The sequence below is a fragment of the Engraulis encrasicolus genome, chromosome 9, assembly GCF_034702125.1.
Source record: "Engraulis encrasicolus isolate BLACKSEA-1 chromosome 9, IST_EnEncr_1.0, whole genome shotgun sequence".
Classification (NCBI taxonomy): Eukaryota; Metazoa; Chordata; class Actinopteri; order Clupeiformes; family Engraulidae; genus Engraulis; species Engraulis encrasicolus.
The window spans coordinates 21768964-21790780 of record NC_085865.1 but is presented as its reverse complement, the minus strand read 5'-3'; the positions used below and the strand labels follow the sequence as shown (position 1 = coordinate 21790780).

General features: G+C 42.1%; 1 protein-coding gene and 1 long non-coding RNA gene across 2 annotated transcripts in view; one reads left to right on the top strand and one right to left on the bottom strand.

The window, feature by feature from the left end:
* dnah5l (dynein, axonemal, heavy chain 5 like) overlaps positions 1-21817 on the bottom strand; it is a 137443-nt gene that overhangs the window by 83967 nt on the left and 31659 nt on the right. The window contains exons 27-38 of the mRNA XM_063206760.1: positions 19409-19489; positions 12535-12939; positions 11924-12042; positions 11235-11371; positions 10177-10339; positions 9722-9833; positions 9218-9346; positions 8683-8882; positions 6775-6928; positions 5702-5968; positions 3897-4025; positions 3043-3258 (exon numbers count right to left, since the gene is read on the bottom strand). Of these exons, the coding sequence (XP_063062830.1) occupies positions 3043-3258; positions 3897-4025; positions 5702-5968; positions 6775-6928; positions 8683-8882; positions 9218-9346; positions 9722-9833; positions 10177-10339; positions 11235-11371; positions 11924-12042; positions 12535-12939; positions 19409-19489 (2112 nt within the window). The remainder of the gene's footprint in view (positions 1-3042; positions 3259-3896; positions 4026-5701; positions 5969-6774; positions 6929-8682; positions 8883-9217; positions 9347-9721; positions 9834-10176; positions 10340-11234; positions 11372-11923; positions 12043-12534; positions 12940-19408; positions 19490-21817) is intronic.
* On the top strand, positions 13829-17927 carry LOC134455599 (uncharacterized). Its single transcript, XR_010036132.1, has 5 exons — positions 13829-14110; positions 14776-14928; positions 15649-15707; positions 16066-16161; positions 17050-17927. It is a non-coding gene; the product is annotated as an uncharacterized LOC134455599 (long non-coding RNA).

Genomic DNA, 21817 nt, shown 5'->3' with positions numbered 1-21817 from the left:
CAACATCATTGTGTGACTTCACTAATGCGCTTTTGGAAGGATTCCTATGAACACACTCCTCAACTTTGTGGGCAGCCTTCCAAGATTAGCTGAAGATGTAATAGCAGCAAAAGGTGGACTGATATCATGTTGAATCCTATGGGCTAGGAGTGTCATGGCAGTTAAGTTCATATGTGAGTCAAGGCTGGTTGGCGAATAGGCCTACTTTTGGTATAGCATATTTTAGCTTTTGCCTCCAGGCTTTTGTAAAGGAATCAAAAGTAAAAGTTGAAGTAAAAAAAGTGTGTCCTTCAAACACAGATGACTTCACAGAGTAAATGACAATAGACTACAGTGCCTGTCTTATGGTCAGCTTATTCTGAGTTGGTTGGACCAAATTTGAGGCCGTTTTTTTAAGGTTTTAAGTTTTTTTTCAGTACCAACAGTCTATTAACTTCAGTAGGCACAGAGGAATAACTGGTATAACAACTATATGATATCATGTAGTGATGTTGTATTTTATTGACACAATGAATTTACTTCTAAGCCTACTTTTACTTAAGACACCTCTGGAGTTTGCTCCCTAAACCTATTTGGAAGGTGTGTACCTGTCACCTTTCTCACCTTTCTCAATCATTAACACATTTTGCTTGCTCTAGTAACTTTGTTGGTCGGCTTTAATAAAATGCCATCCTCTTCTCCTTTTGAAGTGTCTGACTGTCTCCCCCACTTTCCTGTCCTCCTTTCGGAATTGGAACACCTCCACTATACCTGCTGGAGCACATTGCCAAATTGGAACAGCTCACCTATCCACTTGTTTACTGTGCGGAATTGGAACACGGGCCGCTCCTCCATCCAGTCTCCTTGGTGGAACTGGAACATCTCTCTCTCTCTCTCTCTCTCTCTCTCTCTCTCTCTCTCTCTCTCTCTCTCTCTCTCTCTCTCTCTCTCTCTAACTCTAACTCTCTAACTCTAACTCTCTCTCTAACTCTAACTCTCTCTCTCTCTCTCTCTTCCTCTTTCTCTCTCTCTCTCTCTCTCTCTTCCTCTCTCTCTCTCTCTCTCTCTCAGACACCCACACACGTATGCACGCACACGCATAGGCACACACATACACACATGCACACACACACACACGCATACACACACTCACATCCATCTGGTCTACTTTGCTGAATTTAAGAACAATAATACCCCCACCCACACACACAGACTCACTCCCAGACCAACTATCTTTCTCTCACACACGAGTACATGCACACAAGTACATACACAGCACACTCTGCATAAACTGTACTGCACACACATACACACACACAACACTTTCCCAAAATTCATGTCTGCTCTGCAAAACTGGATCACCTACCTACCGGTCTGCTTTGCATACTATTTGGAACATGCACACCTGTCATACCATCTTGTCATACCTTCCTGCGATATCTGGAGCAGAGTGTCTGTCCCTCCTACCTTCTTTTGGTGAATATATGGTATTGTTTGAGGTTTTGGGGGCTTCATTAGAGAGGAAAGTGAAGACCGGGAAATTATTAGGAGAGAGAGATGGAGACGGACTGTAAAGTGACTCAAGGCCATATTTGAACCTGGGTTCCCATGGGCACGTGGCCGGTATATGGTATAGGTGTCGTAGCCTCTTCGGCAGATGGGCCCGTCAGCGTGCCTATCCACTTCCGCTGAAAAATATTCATTTACATCATCTAAAACACTCATCTACCTTACTGGCACCACCTTGACTTGAACCTTCTTCTTCTGTTTGTAAATACAATGTAATGTAATGTAATGTAACTCACTGACCTTGATCTCCTCATTCACCTTCGACATTTGTCTGTTCCTCCTTCCCACACTAGATGCCACGCATGTTGTTATATTTTTTTTCTTGATTGCACCATTTTTGCTCTTTGCAAGATCCACCTCGGCTGGAGGTTTCAAAAGTAAAAGTAAAAGTAAATTTTGTGGTGTAATTACAACACTATCACATGGTATAACAAAGCTGTTTACTCCATTGTAACAAATGACATAGATAGACTGTGTTGTTACTGAAAAACATTAAAAACCCTACAAGGACCCACCACAAACTTGATCCAACCAATGCAGAGTCAGCTGATTGTAAGACAAGGTCAGTACACAGGTCTACTTTTTAATCAGATAAGTTACCTACTGTATGCTGGAAGGAAACTGTGTTTTGTTTTTTGACTTTTACTTTTGACACTTCTGACCTCGGCACACCTTGGAAGTCTCATGGAAGATATACGGTGGTCCATAATCTGCTTTATCACAAGTCTGATCATACAGTAACTAGTTGACCTTGAACTTTTTGGCCTGGAGCAGCATGTCTGCTCCACCTTCCTACTGCACCTTCTTGTCAGTCTTGTTCAGCTCGAGGGCCTACTATGCATTCCTGGGCATCAGAGTGTGTATCATACTGGGGACACTATAACTTGAACTCACTGAACTTGGCAAACTCCTTTACCTGGAGCAGTGTGTCTACTCCTCCTTCCTACTTTCTACCATGTGTCCCTGTCCCTGGTCCGTGTCCCTGGTTCATATCAGCTGAATGCCCAGCAGGCAGTAATACACTGCATCTGTGAGTAGACTACCCTACAGCCACTCGGACCTCAGGGATGGATAATTTATGACTCCATGGGCCCCTGGGCCAAACAACAAAGGATTCAAGGTTTTAGACCAGATGCATGTTATTGGAAGTTCTGTGGTTTGTGCCCGAGGAAATGTGAAAATTACAGTTGCTAAAAGTGTGATTTTAATGCAATACGAGAAAGGAAATGTAGAGGCTTGGGCTTCAGGGCACCCTTGACCCATGGGGCCCCTGAACCTGGGCCCGGTAGGCCTGTGCAGTAATTGGTCTTTGCCTGACCTGAACTCTCTGACCTGTAGCAGAGTGGCTCCCTCCTACTGTACCTTCTTGTCTGCTTTGCTCTGTTTGAGTGCATCTCCTACTGTACCTTCTTGTCTGCTTTGCTCTGCTTGAGTGCATCTCCTACTGTACCTTCTTGTCTGCTTTGCTCTGTTTGAGTGCGTCTCCTACTGTACCTTCTTGTCTGCTTTGCTCTGCTTGAGTGCGTCCTCCGCGTCCCTGGTCCAGATGAGCTGGATGCCCAGCAGGCCCACCTGGGCCGGGAAGACGGCCTGGAACTCCAGCAGCTTGAGGCCGGGGTCACTGACGGCCACGTGGGCCTGCCTGATGATGCTGTGGATGGTCTTCCTCACTCCCGACAAGAGCATGCCCAGCCACACCTCCACATTACCCTGGCATAACAATATAGGTAATATTAACACTTTTATACTGCTCTACACAGTAATATAGTATATTCAGTTCTTAACAGTTTGCATTCAAAGTGCATTAACTGACTGCCAAGAGGTGAGAAAAGCACAAACAACCCAACAAGAAACAGCGAGACATAAGGAGAAGCTATTTCAACCACATCTCCACGTTGGCTTGAGATAACAAGTGTAAGACTCTACTGAGTAACTGGTAAGGGACATAAAAGCCTATATTTCTAACTTCTTATTTTGTTTAATTAAAATATAAAATCATATTCCAACTATAGTGACTATGGTACAGTATGTATGAGTGTGAAAAGTATTCTCTTTGAAGCCAATTATATTCTTTTGAACACAATAGGACTGAAACGTGTATTAAAGAAAACAAAAATGGAAATGGAAAACCGAAATGGTCAGTTAATGGGTCATCTCCTACACACCTGCCCACTGATGTGTGCAAAAAAGTCACAAGTTAAACACAGGTTCCACCGGCTTAATTAAAATACTATGTGAAGGCATAACTGTAGTGTGAGTCTACTGTATAGTGTATACTGTATGAGTGTAAAAAAGCATGATCTTTCAAGCTAATTATCTTCTTTTGAACATAGTAACCACCCCCCTACCTGGGCATTGACGGGCTCCGTCAGGGCGACAGTCTCGCCCTCCTGGGACTGGAAGCTCAGGATCTGATCGTAGTTCTTTTCGTGGAACACCACTCGGTTCACATTGTCAAACAGACTCAACAGATGGACCTGGGAGCACAGACAATATGGATGCGTTAGTCCAGTGGTTCCCAAACTTTTTTTCTGCTGAGACCCCACTAATGTTGCTACAAGTTGCCATCACAGACATGTACAGTACCCCCCTGCAGGACCTTTCGTGACCCCCTTAGGGGTTGCGACCCCTAGTTTGGAAACCGATGCGTTAGTCTATCCATGTGTGGGCTGAGCACACAAAATGGATGTGTTGGTGGTAGTCTATCCCGGTGTGGAATACATACTGTAAAAAATGTCGACATTTTGTATTCTTCCTGTGTTTTTTCTCCCTTCTGCTGGGAAATGCGATTAAGAGAGGAAAGGAAGAGTAAGTACTGGGGTATAAATGAGTCTAAAGTTGTCATCTCAGCAGTAATCCTCACAGCAGAATAGGGCCTGAAACACACACACACACACACACACACACACACACACACACACACACACACACACACACACACACACACACACACACACACACACACACGGACGCGCGTGCACACACACTCACGGGCACGCACGCACGCACGCATACATGCACACACACACACACACACACACACACACACACACACACACACACACACACACACACACACACACACACACACACACACACACACACACACACACCCGCACAGTTCACACTGTGATGAATCTACAACTAATTCACTTCAAAGGCAAAAGATGAAGATCCGGCGCAGCATACGGATGCGGCTGATGTATCATTCAAAGCACATTAGTCTGGTTAAAGTAAACACTGTTGTTACATTGCCGAGACGAGACGAGACGAGAGCAGGAATACATTATGGGTAATGGGCCCAGAGTTTTCAGAGGGGGGGCCTTGTTGAAAGCAGACCGATCCCACATGGGAATTAAATGCAAAGACACAAAGGAAGCTAATCCACACAGCTCTCAGTCCCCCCAACCTCCCAACCGCTTTTCTTCTCAATAAGCAAGTGATGAACAGCCTGGCATCAGAGACGAGCGCAATCCAGTGCCTCACGTTATTCCAAACAAAGTGTCCATTAGTAACTACATGTGTAATGGTTAAGGAGGACGGAATTTGAGAGCGCTTCCTGTTAAGATGAAGTTGACAATGAAACGGTCAGAATGTGCTTTTAAAGACAGAGACTTGCTGTAGAGGTCTGAACTCACACCAGCAGATAGCCTTGAATCAAATCATTAGGAGAAACTTTTTAAGTGGATAAGTGCTTCCTGTTCAGGTTTACAAGGAAAAGATACATAATGGACCTTTAAAAGTTGCATAGTAACCTAGCAATTTAGAAAGTATGTTCCTCCTACAAACTTCCAAGCCCATGAAAAGCTTAATGGGCAGACATGAACCCTGCAACAGACCTGTGCACAGATACAGACATTATTTGTGCTTTCTGCTACAATGGATGCCATTCAATGAATGAATGAATGATTTTAAAAGTTATGAGGTGGGGCAGCCGTAGCCTAGTTGTTAAGGAGATGGACTTTGGATCAAAGGCTTGCAGGTCCGAATTCCACCCTCTCCTCTCCCTTGAGCAAGGCCTGCAACCAATACCCTCTACTTAAAACAACTGAAAGTCGCTTTTGATGAAAAAAGCATCAGCTTAATGTAATGTAATGCAATGTAAAAGTTGCATAGAAGTTAGACCAGTGAACAGCCAGGCAGCCAAACAGACCTGTATGGTGTGTGAGTCAGAGGCCTGTCCGAGGATCTCCAGCAGCACAGGGTCAGAGACGAAGAAGAACCGTGGGAAGACCAGCCTCTTCTTCTCCAGGTAGCCACTGAGGGACTTCTGGCACACCTCCAGCTGCTCCAGCAGGTGCGGCAGCAGCTGGCTCAGCGTCTCGTCTCCCACGCTGCACTGCACCACGCCCGGCACCTCGTGCGCACGCTGCATGATCTTCTGCCATGACTTGTCGATGTTCTGGAAGCGCTTGGCCTCCTGTTGGATGGGGGAAAACAATGAGAGAAAAAAGTTTTTGTTATAGTCAGAGAATCATACTGACTTGACTGATCACTTTCCACATAGCTAAACAGAGAACACACAGTAACCACGCATGATGGGCCTCTGCCACGACTTCAATGTTGAGCCACTTCGCCTCCTGTTGGATGGGGAAACACACCAAAGAATCTTTTGTTATGGGCAGAGAATCAAATTGATGTTACCATTCTTTTAAAACAACCTTTTAACCGTCTCTGACGTTACAATACACACAGCAGCAAATCTAATCAGATAACACAATAACCAATCATGATCTTCTGCCATGGCTTGCCATAACAGTTTTCTGGAAGTGCGTGGAAAATGATGTTTAACAAGAAAAAACATGCACATCCATCTCAAAAAAGTTTTGGGTGCTGGACTAGCAAAGTTACATGAAAACTCTAAATAAAGTCTGCACACCAAACTCCTTATTTTAATGTGACGTTTTGGGCAGTATGCCCTTCATCAGATAGGTTTCATGGGAAAAATAATGACACAGAAACTTTTGTTATGGCCAAAGAATCGTAATAAAAGGTAGAGAGACATACTGAATGTATGAAAAGTAATGTGCATAGTAGAATCTTTCAATTTACAGATCTCATCTAAGCCAGTGACAGCTGTTTTGCCCTCAGAATCCAGGAAGAAATGCTTGGAATATACATTGATTAAACAGCCAATCAGAAATCACCCACTTAAAGGCATGTCATGCCCTTCCATCAATGGCAAAATATGAAATAGCAGAGTTATTGACATATTGCAAAAATGACCTGTGGGAGTTGTTTTGCGATGTCTCCGCCCACAAACACGGCCTCCAGGTAGATCCAGAGGTTCTGCACCATGAGCCACTTCTCGATCACCTCCGTGGTGTTGGACAGCTTCTGCACCCACTGCTGAATGGTGGGCTTAAAGGGGGCGTTGTACCTGTGGGCCATGGAGAAAAGGCAGCATATTACGGTAGACCAGTGGTCCCAAACCAGGGATGTGTCACTAGGGGCATGCAAGCACACTGCAGGGCATATTCACCACTAATATAACAAATGTATGGAGCATGTATACGTACATTGGAATAGAGGAAGAGATATTGTGAGGGGCGCTCATGGCATGACAGAGAGTCTTAGGCCCAGGGTACGCAAGAGAAAAAAAGATTTGGAAACACTGTTGTAGAGTGTTCTGTGTTTACAATACATGGATATACTTGTAGAATTTACACAAATGTACAGCGCTCAGTGCTGTTCAGTGCTCAATTGCCAGATGAGCTTTAAATTGCTTGTCTCAATGAGCCTTGCGTACATATGGTATTACATGTCTGTGTGTTAAGTTTGCATTTACTAGGCCAAGTGTACATTTTCACTCATTACCTTCACCATCAACAACTAGAACACTCAGATACCTCATCTCCAGATGCTCCGCTATTTAAAACCACAAGGAACCATCTGTCGGTCTGTATGTGTGGGTGTGTGTCTGTCAATCTCTGCTCCACGCACAGCTCTGGAAGCTTTTGTTATGTCGATCTTAATTCCCTTTTATTTAAACTTCATGCTTGGATTGTTTTTGGTTTGTGTGTAACTCATGTTAAATGAACTGGTACTGCTCTAGTGCAGTGCATTGCATGATTACAGGTATGGGTTTGGCTTGGTTATAAAAGTCATGTTCATTGAACAACTAACAAAGTGAAGTTTAATTTCGGCTAATCAATTGAAGAACAGTATCTTTAATAGACAAGCCTTCTGAAAGTGTTCCATTTGCCCAGTCTGCTGTATAATGCAATAAGGAATTAACATCAGAACGAGACAGGAAAAACTGACATAATTTCAAAACGCAGACACCTTGAAAACATAACTCATAACTTTTGATTTTCTATGCTATTTATATGCAAAGACTATTTTAAAATAGTTATAACTTGAGACTGTCTTTTCTAATTCAAAAGATTGCTTCTGAAAAGCTTCAGTGCCAATCTGTGCCTTGAAAAATATGATTTTATTACAAAGCCCACTTGCTCCAGGGACTTCTCATAATGGTTTGGCACACGGCAACAAGACAGTGCCGTGCCACCTGTGCAAGGCTGTCACATACCAAACAAAAAAGATAATGAGTTTGGCTTGGTTAGACTGAAGTTTGGTATCTAAATGTTGTACTTTGAAGACTAAGCGGTTAGTTGTGCACCAAGAAGAATGCACACCATTCTATGAAACAGTTAAGTATTGACACATTGTTCTGTTTTGTGATATGACAATACAGTAAGGCCAGTGCTGTGTCACCTGTTGTACATGAGTGAAGCCAGCACCATCAAGCTGTCAAATACCGAAAGGGTAATGGGTTTAGCTTGGTTAAAGTGATGTTTAGTATCTAGTAAATGTTTATCTTGTAAAACAGTAAGCCCTAAAGTGCTGTGTCACTTGTTGCTCATGACAGTCTAAGTGAGTGAAGCTGCACCATCAGGCTGTCAAATACCAAAAAGAAAATCGATTTGGCTTGGGTATTGACAGTGAATGTGTACATTTTTCAAAACAGTAAAGTGCTGTATCACCTGTTGCTCATGAGTGAAGCCAACACCATCAGGCTGTCAAATACCGAAAGGAAAATAGATGCCAGGTGCAGTGGCTGCGGTATACCCTACCTTGTAAAGACACACAGTAAATGGCTATATTTTATAGAACAGTAAAGTGCTGTGTCACCTGTTGCTCATGAGTGAGGCCAGCACCATCAGGCTGTCCTCCATCAGGGCCACTTTCTCCGCCGTGTCCGAGCCCTTCAGCAGCAGTTCCCCGCGGTTCCTGAAGGGGGCAAACGTGAACACGTGGCTGCTCCACTCCGCCACCACATCCTTCAGCTTGGCCTCAATATCGCGCTCCTTTACCGCACTTATGCATACATCCTGCATAGGAAATAATGTGTAAGTAGACGTGTTTTCATATGGAAATGCTATATCCCACAGGTATGTCATCATAACCAGCCATAGACTGCATAGTGCATATGTACATTAGCCCGAGGCTAACTCTTCTACTATGAAGCAAATGGCAACATTTACATGGAAGATAGTATATATGCCCCTTGATGAATGAATGAATGAATGAATGAATGAATGAATGAATGAATTAATTAATTAATTAATGCATGAATTAATTAAATTGATTAAATGAACAAAAAGCTGGTACCAACTGTGATTTAGTTCACCGACCACATTATGGCACAGTCCAATATCCACATTACCTCAATGTCCTCCTTGTATTTCAGCAAAGGAGCCTCCATGATGTTTCTCAGAGAGAAGTTTGCTGCGTCGACATCAAAACTGTGTCCAGTGATGTCACTCAGGCGTTGCCAATGTCTACCCATCATGGCCTACAGACAGACACAGACTCAGATTAAAGACAGGCAATGAATAAGAAATTAGATTAGATTCAATTCTGTTTACAGCAACTACCGGTATATTAGACTAAATTCAGTTTAACTGTATTGCGCTACACATGGACATTCAAGGTAATGAAAATGATTTAGCATCTGATCAGAACAATTTACATGTAATTATTTGCGTAATTTTATAGATCAGGCTACATCTTACTCGTCAGATCACAAACTGAACCAGTCTATTTGTTTAGTTTGTCTCAAATGACCCCTCTCCCACCACAGCCATACAAGTGCAGCATCAAAGTCATCTTTCAAATGCCACCATCTTTGCTGTATTATGTAACGGCATCTCGGCTAAAATGTCAGTACCTTGTTTGCCATCATGTAAAGGAGCGGGCAAGTCTCGTTGAAGTCATCAATCTTCCTCTTCAGGTCGCTGAACGCTTGCCATTCCTTCAAGGCCTTTGGAAGCTTCCGGATGCTGAAAATACAGAGAGAGGTGAAAGGTCACAAGTTCACAAGGTCACTCCCCAAGACCTCTCCATTAATCATGAGACAAGTAAAACGACAAAGACCCACACCAATTTTGTGCTGGCTGTCAAATTAAGCCTTTATGAAGTACATACACGTAGGTCACAGTTGCATTGTATTGCTATTAATAAACAACAGATGGATAATTAAAAGTCAAGAATACTTTTCAATTATCCAGTGGATTTCTATGTGTTTCAATCGCATAGTAATAATAATAAGTAAGCAAACAAGCTATGCAGTGACACTCCCAGTATCACTCAGAATGTACTCCCAAAAAAAGTGTATTTATTTACCGATTTTGGAAGTCTTGAAGTTCATTGTTGATTTTCTCAATGTTAAGGTCAGCCCATTGAATGTCATAGTAACCATTCACACTGTCAATAACAGAGTTGTAAAGGCCATAAAGCTTGGACAATAGAGACAGCTCCCTCTTTATGCGGTGAAGGTCAGGATATTCTGCAGGAGGAATCATAAAAAAATTGCTTCTCCATGAGCATGATGCAAAAACTTCGACAAAGTTCAGTTTAAATGTGTTAAGCTTTCAGTGCAATCCAAATGATATTTGGACAGCCACCGGCTCATTATCGCAGTCAAATAATGATGAAGAGAGGTTGCAATGGAAAGGGCTTGCCGTCTCACAGTGTGTAGACACATATCTTGTCTGTATAAATATTGACCTGCCAGTCAGTTACTCTAGTATAAAAACAAAGCTCTTTTTAAAGACACTGAACCAACACAGAAGAAATAGGAGGGAAGGTCAGTACAAGTCAAATGTTCACAGGTAAATACTGACACTGACAATTGATTAACTGGATGAAAATGTTATACACTATTACGTATTAAAATTTCAACCGTTTGGACACCCATGAAAGGCGGGTAGTATATGCTTTGGCTTTTTGCTTTCATGTCTGTTTGACAGCGCGGAGAAAGAGAGAAAATGAGCTGTAGAGAGACAAATGTGGGGAGGATTGGAACATGACCACAGGCCAGGGCACATGGCAACTTCTACACTTCCCTTGAAGATCAAGGATTTTAACTGAAATGATAGTTGAGGGAAAGCAGATGGATGACTAAGGCCAGGCTAGCAATGCTGTAGAAAAGTTGAGCACTATTGTAAAGCTATATACACATTTCTAATGGAATTACTTTTTAAGTAGTCTGCTGCTGTTCCAAGTTCAATTGCTTAAGGTTTCATAGTGATAAACGGTCTAAGCAACATCTTAGGCCTACCATATAGTTGCCCAGAAACATCGCTCAAAAACGTACCCACTGTTTCATCAACCTTAGAGTAAAGAAAACCATTAGTGTGCCACATGTCCCTAAGAGAGTCCCTTAAGGGAAGCTGAGTCACCTTTGACAGGAAGCCCAAAGAGCTCCTCTCCCCCAGAGAAGGTGATGTACTTCCTCCACAGCTCGTCAAACTGGGCCTGGAACGCCTGCAAGCGGTCGCTGGCCTCGCGCGGTGCCAGTCCAGTCACTCCGGGACCACTTAGGGAGAGCCAGCCCAACGTCAGCCACCAGAGGACAGCCGGCAGATCGCAGATCATCATCGCCAGGGAACACAGCAAGACGTCACCAACACAAAGGGAAAGTTTATTGATTAGGGGGGTGAAGACTAAAGGGTAGCTCTGTCAATGCATCTGGGGGTGCTGATTAACAAGCTTGTTAGTGGCTCTCACATGGGGGCTGGGAGGGAAGGACTGGAGGGAGGAAAGGGGCTGAAAAAAATGTCAGTTTCACATCAGTTTCACAGTTTCACACGTCCTCCAAAAAAGCTCCTAAACTCCAAAACTCATTTCTGTTCGAGAAGGACAGGGTGACCCTGAGGACCCAGTTTGCAAGCATAATTATTGTTGTGCTGGCAGACAAAACAACAATGGCCTTTCGCAAGAGGGTTTCTCTGATACAGGCTAGGCAAGTATTTTTTTAACTATTGAACGCTAAAAGAAAAAGTTTTCCCCAAAAACTGTGTTCTGATTTTTATTTCCGATCAATATGTTTTGGAAATGGGTTTTATTTGCTAGTGCACCATAGGCCTACCTGTTGTCGTAATCGCCGTAGAACGTCTGCACCGTAGTCTGAAATGTCTCCACTCCCGCCAACAGCTCAGATTTCATTATCGGCTGGATTGCTACCAGGGTGTTTTGGGTCTGCAACACCTTCACATTAACAATGATGAGTTTTTCCAACAAAATGTCAAGTGGCTTGCTAAGCCAAATGTCAGCCATCTTGTTTACCAAAATGTTCTATTATGGAGAATGTGTACATAAAACTTGATGTTGGGCGTTATTGTTTACCCAGGGTTTCATCTAGTTTTAATAAAACTGTACTTCATTTGGGAGACTACCAAAGATTTTTCCAACAAAGTTGTTTGATTCTAATTTAGACATAATGTATTTTGTGTTTGAATTTATGTTTATGGGTAAGCCCTTTGTGGGTAAGCCCTTTGGGTAATCTCATTGCTAAAGAGGTCCTAAAAATACAAGGACAGCATATGCACTGCAAAACAGTGTGTAATCCGTACAGTATCTACAGTATCTTGTGCAGTGTGGCATCTCCCAGTCCCTACCAACGCACCAGTGTCATACGCAGAGAAAAGCGATAGAGGTATCCCTCAAAATCAACTGGTACTGTTGGAGGGTTGAACTCACCAGTGTGTTGAGGTTCTTCCAGGCATACATCAGACTATCCACCCTCTCTGCATTCCCATCGTTGAAGTGCAGCTCGTGGCGGTTGAGCAGGGCGAAGGACTCTTCCACGGGGCCGATGAGGGAGTCGATGTGGATCTCTCCCTCGCGCACCTCCCTGAGGGCCGCCATGGCCCCCCGCACATCCTCCAGGTCCCTCAGGGGCCGCTGCAGCTGCTTGCTGGCCCCGTCCACAAAGGCGTAGATCTCCGCCATGTCTGCGGAGGCACGGCGGTTCAACGCGGCCCCGAAGGCCCGCTTCCAGGCCCGGCACTCTTGCGCCAGCGAGAGACGCAGTTGCTCTGTCTCGTACACGATGGAGCCCACCGTGCATGTGGCTGACAGCTCCTCGATCTGGGCCTCCAGCGTCTGATAAAAGGACACAATATAGTCACAACACAGTACAACCACCCATGTTCTTATCCTTATTTAGATGGGCATCTGGGCTTCCAGCGTCTATTAAAGACGCAATATAGTCACAACCAGGGCTCTTAATTAACAACAGCCAACAGGCTAAATGCTGGTGAAATTTCAGTTTGGCTGGTAGGAAAGACCATCTTGCTGCACTGTCCTGACCCCTTAGCTATACACTGGTACACTCAGAGGTATTACAGTAAGCAACAGCATTAAACAATTTGTGACATTAGAGGGGTTGTATTGTAGATGCAGACTATATTAATAATTTAAAGTATAACTTTGGGAGATATGACTTTAATTTCCCAGTTTGAGGTCAATAAAGTGCACTTCACTTAACATTCCATCAACATTCTTTTCACAGTTTATTGTCACATGGCCCTTCGTTTGCCAGGGACAGGGCACTTAACTTCTGGTTTTGGAACTGAACCACTTGCTAAAATATTTCTCAGCATACTGTAACACAGCGAATTCTATTGTTCGATGAACCTTTGTACCAAGCTTTTGGCCATATTGCACTGGTGGCCATGGGTCCAAGGATCTGCATTTTTCAGATTTTTTCGTGAGATTTCACACCAAAAATTGGTCTTGGTGCTACAAGTTGGATAAACTGTGCATTGTGACAAGTCAAAAGTTTCCTCAAAGAATGCCAAGTTCAAGGGAGAAGCGAAGTGTGCAATGTAATAGAAATTTCAGTCAACTCTTCCTAGCTTATTCACTTTTTAATCTGCGGACTGACCTGGTGTCAGAAAGGAGATAGTAATGTGTCGTTAGCCAAGCTGTCATGCCCCGGTACACCGTAAAAAATAGAATTACGCATTGTTCAAGTAATTACATGTTCACAATTGAATGGACAGGAAATATGAATTATTATTAACCAACAGAAAAATCCACATCAAACCGATAGGTTGCATCTCAGTGATATGTGAATATAAAATAGTGAATATTGCAAATTGAAAATACTTAATTGCCACAACTGTTTATTCAGCGCATGCGCTTGTTGGCCACGACACAGGGTTTCCTGTCAACATGGGAAGGGCTGGCAGTGGCAGGCAACATGTGTTCCAGTTCCTCTCCGGTTGAAGTTTTCTCAACTTTGTTTGCAGGATGGCCACATTTCGAAAAGGTACGTTTTTAACAGGCTGTAAGCAAGTGTACAACATTGTGTCCTGTTAAAGAAGTAATTTAACATGTCTGTGTGTGTTTTTATGAATGACAAGATTTCGTTTCACCATGTGCTAGTTTTGAACCAGTGTTTGCTAATGGGCTAGCTCATATGGCATTCATGTTAGCTAACTGTCGACCGAATTCCTGCAGGAATGTTACGGACCGGCTGTTTGTTTATCTCATTTAAAAACTGTCAATGCATCTGTGGTACAGTATATGGCCCTCTTATTTAACCAGCGCGGTATTTCTGATTTCAATTTGTGGCATGTAATGGTTACAAGCTGACCGCATTAGTCCAATGCCACACTGCCAATCCACCTGGAGTAGCCATGTCATAACATTAAGGACTCAAAGTTTCTGTTATCATAGTCTGTGTTTTTTGTTACTGTTCAGCTGTTAGTAGGCTGAATAGTAGCGTGCGTCTGTGAGTCTGTGTATGCTATTGCACACGTTTGTCTTTTGTTTTTGTTCATGCATTCACTTCTAACTTGTGCACATCAAATGAGCTAGCAATTAAAAGTAATCTTCATGCAATGTTATGTTGGTATGCTATGCTCCTAGCAAAAGGCTTTTTCTTATGGATGCTAAACTTATTTCAAAATATCCTTTCTGATTATGTTTCAGATAAGAGCACCACATCTCCCATGTTCTTCAAGCACTGTGGTTTCTCCTTAGACCAGGACAATCTTCCCTGAGTGACACCAGGAGCTTCACCATAGGAGACCCCAAAAGGGAGTTGTGCCTTAAAGTCACGCCTTGTAAGATATCATCACAAAGGTGCGCTTTAGCTAATTTAGCAGTTGAATTTCATATTCAAATGTGAATGTTGTGCTTTTTTCAAGAAATATGTTTTAAAAGGGACTTTTCAATAATAAAAAAACACCTAGAAAATCAACATTAGAGGTGCACTGCAATGATTTTAGTTGTTAATTTGCAGAATTCAGGCCACCCATTCACAAATGTTTACCTTTTTTTTAACAAATAGTCACCACTACTATTACATTGCAAGTGTTCATTATAAGGTGGGAAATTTGCATTTTACATGCATGAAAAGGGGGGGTGCTCTCCATGGTTCGCCATTTTGAATAGTTTATTAATATTCAAGAAATATTAAATTTGGCAATAGGCAGAAAGGTTTCAATGAGCAGCATAGTTGCAATGCCTACTCTGGCCACAATCTTACACAGTGCACCTTTAAGTGTTCTGGTGTTTAAGTTATGAGATCATAGCTTACTGCTTAAAGCCATGTGTCCTGATTTTATCTTAACCCAAAACGTCACATAATTGAGCATCCACACCTCGTACGCTGTTATGGTCCTTAAGTGGAACTATATGTACATAATATTCTGAAGAAATGATTGTCACAGTTGGGCATTGCTTGGCTAAGTATTATTCTTGTTGCTTGCCATTATAGGTTCTTGAAAGTAGAGAGCAGTGTCTATGTTAAAATCATGGTTGCTGGCATCAATTAATTGAATCATTACTGTCCTTTGACAGCTGACCTTGTTGGGGGAAGGCTCTGGGTGACGCTGAGGACACATTGTTGACGGATCATGGTGAGTCTTGTGTTATTGCCAAATAAGTCATAAATTCTAACTCTATAAATGTGTTTGTGTATAATTTATTGCACTGCTACATAAAATGAAGGGAACACCTAAACAATGAAATGCAACTGTCAGTCAATCATACTTCTGTGATCCCAACCTGTCCAGTTAAGCAAAATGCATTTTGAATCCATTTTGCTTACTGTTCCTTTCTAGCTGAGTATTTCGTTGGAACAGTATAGTTGCTGGGGAAAATCTTTTAATATTGGAGTAGAAAGAAAATTAATAAGTGAAACGATTTTTGCTATAAAGAAGTGTTTGAACTCTAACTCTGACCAAACTGATGTTTTTTCTTGCTTTTTTGACATAGACCTCTGACATCCTCAGGCACCGCAAAGATGCTGCTCTTCGAGGACTTCCAGTATTTCTCTGTGAGGACCCCAAGGAACTTTTCAAAGAGTGCCTTGTAAGTAGTCATTAGCATCAGACAGGAACTTTTTCCAACAAATCATATAATGGCATACAGTGCCTTTATGTTTCATACTATGTACATTATACTCATGCACACTCAGACTGAAAGTGTGCTGACGTGCACGTAGTACAGAGTAATAGAATACAATAGAGAATAGAACTGGAGATTTAGTCTAAGATGGGGTAATGAATAGAGGAGGGGTGGATGTCTTTGTTGATTCACCTGTGGCACCTCCCTAAGGGCAACAATTCAAACTTCAGTGATGAGGTAACTGCCATTGATCGGGTGGGGGGTAAATGAATAGAAATTCAAAGTGAAACATGCAGTGGCAGGGGGTTGAGTGGCAAAGACTGAATAAGTGAGTGAGTTTGTGTATGTGGTGGTGGTACTGGCATTTCTCCTGGCATCCCCTCCATGCCCTGGACACTGCCGGGGGACATAGCAAATCTTCTTGCCACACATTGATGTGCCACCTTTGACAACCACTAGCTGAGCAACTTCAGTGGATTATACTCTGCCTCATTTAAACCTACATTGCAGAAGAAGGGGGTGAGGTGAGGGTGGAATGATCTGTGAATGCCACCTGCTGAAAAAAACTATTTCTGGGGCATACTTTGGTTATTACCTCCAATTGCTACTCATTGGTTGAAATTTACAAACTGTAGACAAAATGAATTCACAGTGATTGCTTCCTTGCTGGTAGGTTGTCAGGGAGTTACATTGCTTTCGGTTTGATGTTCCCTTTATTTGTATAATAGTGTCATGTAATGGGACCCAGCCCTATGAGTTTCATCATGAGTAGGTGGTACAGGAGGGGGCACAGCAGATTTACAAAGTCAATGTGAGAGTAAAAATACTTTTTTGTGCTTTTGTTGTCTGCAGGAGGCCGATGCAGATGGTGTGGCTGTGGGCATTCTATATGTTCGTGAAGACTGTGGTCCAGGTACATCTACGCGAGTGCAAAACATTGCCGTCATCCTCGAGGAGAGTTGTTTTGCAAGATATCCCAGATACCCCAACTGCTCTGGCATACCTTTTTGGCTTCCTTTATGCCCTGAATATCTCCTACCCAAAGGCTCTGAAGTATACCTTCGATACTTTGCAAAATGTCTTCATGGAGATTTGTCTCAAATGTACACGGCGTGTACAATCTCTGAAAAACAAACTGGCACTGTAAGACTGACGGCGAGGCTGTAATGTCAAGTTCCCATGACTGCCTATGTTCTCACAATGTTGGAGTATGGCTATATTTCTGAGGGAAAAAATGTGGATGACATTTGAACTTAGCTTATACTGTAAGACTGAAGACGAGGCTGTATTTTGAAATGTGTGGCGGTTACATCAAGTTCCTTTGATGGCCTATGCTCCCACGGTGTTGGAGTATGACTACCTTGTATTTCTGAGGGGAAAATGTGGAAGACATTTTAACAAACTTGCACTTGAAGAGTGAATACAAGGTTGTATTTTGAGATGCATACTGGTTACGTCAAGTTCCCCTTGATGACCCATCTTCTCACAGTGTGGAGTATCGCTGAGTTTTACCTCCTTACTTGGGCTATACTAGCCTGGTTCTCACCGATGGTGCGGGTGTGTACACAAACCAGCATCTGGTAGCGTTGCCATTAACATGCTCTTCTGGAGTCGAAAATAAATGGTGCATTTATTGCAATTCACCACCAACATATTTCAACTCGCCACCAACAAATTCCTCCAAAAATGTTTTCGGTTAATCTCTAGAGTCAATGTGAGCAGCCGTTGATCTTTAAGCAAGAAGTGATCCGTTTATTCTCTACTCGAGACGAATGTGTTAAGGGCAGCGCTATGAGACGGATGTGTGTGTAGCTCCACTCCACCGGGTTGCTCCGGAGCTACACTTGCGCACCGTCGGTGAGAGGCAGGCTAGGGGTATACTGGCCTTCAAAGGCAAAGTGCAGTAATTGAGTTCAAACTGAGAAGGGTGTTCATTACACCACCTTTTATGTTGCAAAAAAGACTAGCGGTCCAAATGTGTCCCGTTTTCAGAGATTTTGCCATGTCAAATTTGAAGTAACTACAACATCCAGTCTTAGGCCTTTTTCTCAGTTTGAATGTTAATGTAGGCTAATTACTGCACTTTCCCTTTGTATGGCGGTATAGCAATTTCCCATCATTATCTTTTCTTTTACATTATGTTTTATTTACCAGACATGTTAAACCTTATGTTACTTAGGTGCAGGGCCATGTTCTGAATTGGCAAATGTGTATTTAGGCTGTGTATGGGTCAATCAGTGTCTCAAACTTGTAGCTTGTGTTTCAGAACTAGTAGAGAGCAAGTAGATATGAATGGCATGACACCCCAATTACAACTGCACTTAATATTGCAGCTTGGTCTGTGAAACCAAATTTAAGTTCTGAAGGGCCAAATTTTGTTTAAAGACACTAAACCCCATTTAGCCTTCTATTTCCTGCTTAAAAAGACAGAAAATGGTTATGCTCTTAAATTGTATGAATACTTTTGATTCTGTTAAAAAGTACTTGTTGAAATAAAAACAAAATCAAAGTGTGAAGTTTGTTGTACATTATTGAAATGTTGTGAATGTCTATTCAGCAAAAGGACTAATCTGTGCTGGTATAATGAGGAATTGAAAATGGACTTAATTAAGAATTCTTAATAAACTTTACAGTGTTATCATAGTTGAGATTATCATGGGAACATCGTTGGCAGAACGTGCCGACTGTTCAGTAGAAAGACGAATTTGTGTTGGTAGAATGAGGAAATGAAAATTGACTGAATTAAGAATTCTCAATAAATATGACGGTGTATTCATAATTGAGATTATCATGGGAACATCGTTGGCAGAACGTGCCGACTGTTCAGTAGAAAGACGAATTTGTGTTGGTAGAATGAGGAAATGAAAATTGACTGAATTAAGAATTCTCAATAAATATGACGGTGTATTCATAATTGAGATTATCATGGGAACATCGTTGGCAGAACGTGCCGACTGTTCAGTAGAAAGACGAATTTGTGTTGGTAGAATGAGGAAATGAAAATTGATTGAATTGAGAATTCTCAATAAATATGACGGTGTATTCATAATTGAGATTATCATGGAAACATTGTTGGCTAAACCTAAAATTCTAAATGCAGAAGGTTGCCCTGTTTTTTTAAATAGTCTCAACTATTTTTTTTTTACAGTGTATGCTTTCATGTGGCTTAAGCGTGGGAACATAAAACAGAACCTGAGTCCTCCGGACTTACAGAGTATGATGAAATTTGAGCGCTGAACTCCGGCAGAGATGGGCTGGACTCCAGGAAGACCCTCACCTGCTCCTCTGCATCCTGGGACGGAGAGAGGTATAGGAGAGGGGAGAGTGAGTGAGTGCAGGAGCATCAGGTCCACAGGCATGGCTGGATTGGCCGTAGCAAATACAGGGCATTTGTCCAGTGAACTATTGATGATTTTGGCCTGGTCCTCCCATCAATGTAGTGATATTATTATTACTACTAGTATTAGGGTGATATAAGGTTAATTGTAGTGGTGTGGATCGGCATTGCCCTCACGATCCGATCCGATCACGATTCGGGAGGTAGTAGATCCGATTCGATTCGATTCTATCAGATCCAATCCGATTCGATTCCATTCTACAATGCATTGCAATGCATTACATTTCTACTGAATGCAAAGCAAATGTTCAGCCATGATGAGGAAATACAAGTAGTCAGATACTGAGCAACAATTTATTGGCTGTTTTCTGCATCAGTCTGTATCAGTCTTGCAATGTTTTGAAGTGTTTTTATTTAATTTAACATTCATTTGCTCCCGAAATATCCATGGAAGTAATTGAAACTTAAAAAAATTGCCGGATTGATTCTGGAACTTGCCGGATCTGGATCTGGATCGTCCATGCCCCGGATCGATTCGGATCGCCGAATCGATCATTGTTGACACCACTAGTTATTGGGCCACTTTTTTTGATATAAGTGAATGGGAAAAAGTGGCCCAATTTACCTGAATGCAACCTATTATTATTATTATTATTATTATTATTATTATTATTATTATTATTATTATTATTATTAAGATCAATACATATATACTGATGACTGCACTTCACCAGCACCTGGAACCTGGCTGTGCATAGGAGTTCCAGATCTTTGATCAATACATATATACCTAGTACCTTCTATGTTATTTGTCCTGATTCTAAGAATGAATGAAGCGAAGGACAGCACTCTTCAGATTTTTTCTTTGCAAACGCCATTACACGCTGAAGAAGGGCTCTGCCCGAAACGTTTGTGGGCGAATAAACAAAGAAAAAATCTGAAGAGTGCTGTCCTTCGCTTCATTCATTCATTTATGTTTTATGTGGGATTAAGCACCCAGTTAAGAACTGTTACAATATTTAGGCGATAGTGTGAGCGCGTCTTCTCCACTTTTGAAGTTTCCTGATTCTAAGACCCACCCTCCAATATTGAACACAAAATTACGCTGCTGAGTTAGTGAATGTGTGTACACACGCAAGTCCTTGGGGAACACTAACTGCTTGTTTACCAAGAACAAAGAGGTGCTGGTTTAAAGGCACCATTCAATTCAACGGTGCCCAGGGAGAAAAGAAAACGATGTTTCATTGCCCTTCACATCTAATTCATTGCGAGGCTTCATCAAGTTTGAATTCGCCATGGCAACAGTACAATGTACTTATGTTCCTCTCTCTATGTGTGTGTGTGTGTGTGTGTGTGTGTGTGTGTGTGTGTGTTTATTTGTGTGTGTGTGTGTGCGTGTGAGTGTGCGTGCGCGAGTGCGCGTGTGTGTGTAATGATACAGATCAACTGAAGAGGCTGATCCTCTGCTTGGTTTTTCTTTCATGTTTTTTTGTCCTCTTATATCCACTCTTATACTATACTGATATATGGAGTGATGCAACATTTGGCCTTTGGCATGAGTGGCCGGCAGGTCCTAAGGGAGTTGTTTTCTAGTTTGAAGTCATATGAAAACAACAGGGGTAAAGCTGAAGTCTGAATATTTTTAACAGCATATTTGCCAATAAAGTAAACAATGGCCGATGGGTGAACTGCATCTATTTATCCTGTTGGACATTTATTCATGCTTTGAGATATGTTGTTACTTCTGAGAAGTGAAGATGTCAATAAACTCCTGCCCAAAACATACAGTTTCATTGTGAACTGAACTGAATAATGTACCATATTTTTGGGCTGTAATGCCCCATTTGAGGACTCGGATGTTTGTCTAATTCTTCAATGCTATCCAATCCACCTCTCCCAGCCACGGCCGGGCCATCTTACAGTAAAAGTAACCTCTGACTAAAGCCGTATGAAGGAGTTTGGCCTTTATATTCTGTACAGAACATAGAGAACAACAGAGAGATGCTCTGCTACTTCAAACCTGCTCAGAGCACTTACAGGCAGTGCTGATTCAAAAGCCTACGGGCCTAATTAACCACTATTAAAAACAATTTTAGAAATCCAATTTGAAGGAAAAAAGGTAAAAAGAATGGAACAAAGATAGATAGATAGATAGATAGATAGATAGATAGATAGATAGATAGATAGATAGATAGATAGATTGATTGATTGATTGATTGATTGATTGATTGATTGATTGATTGATTGATTGATTGATTGATAGAAATATTGATAGATAGATAG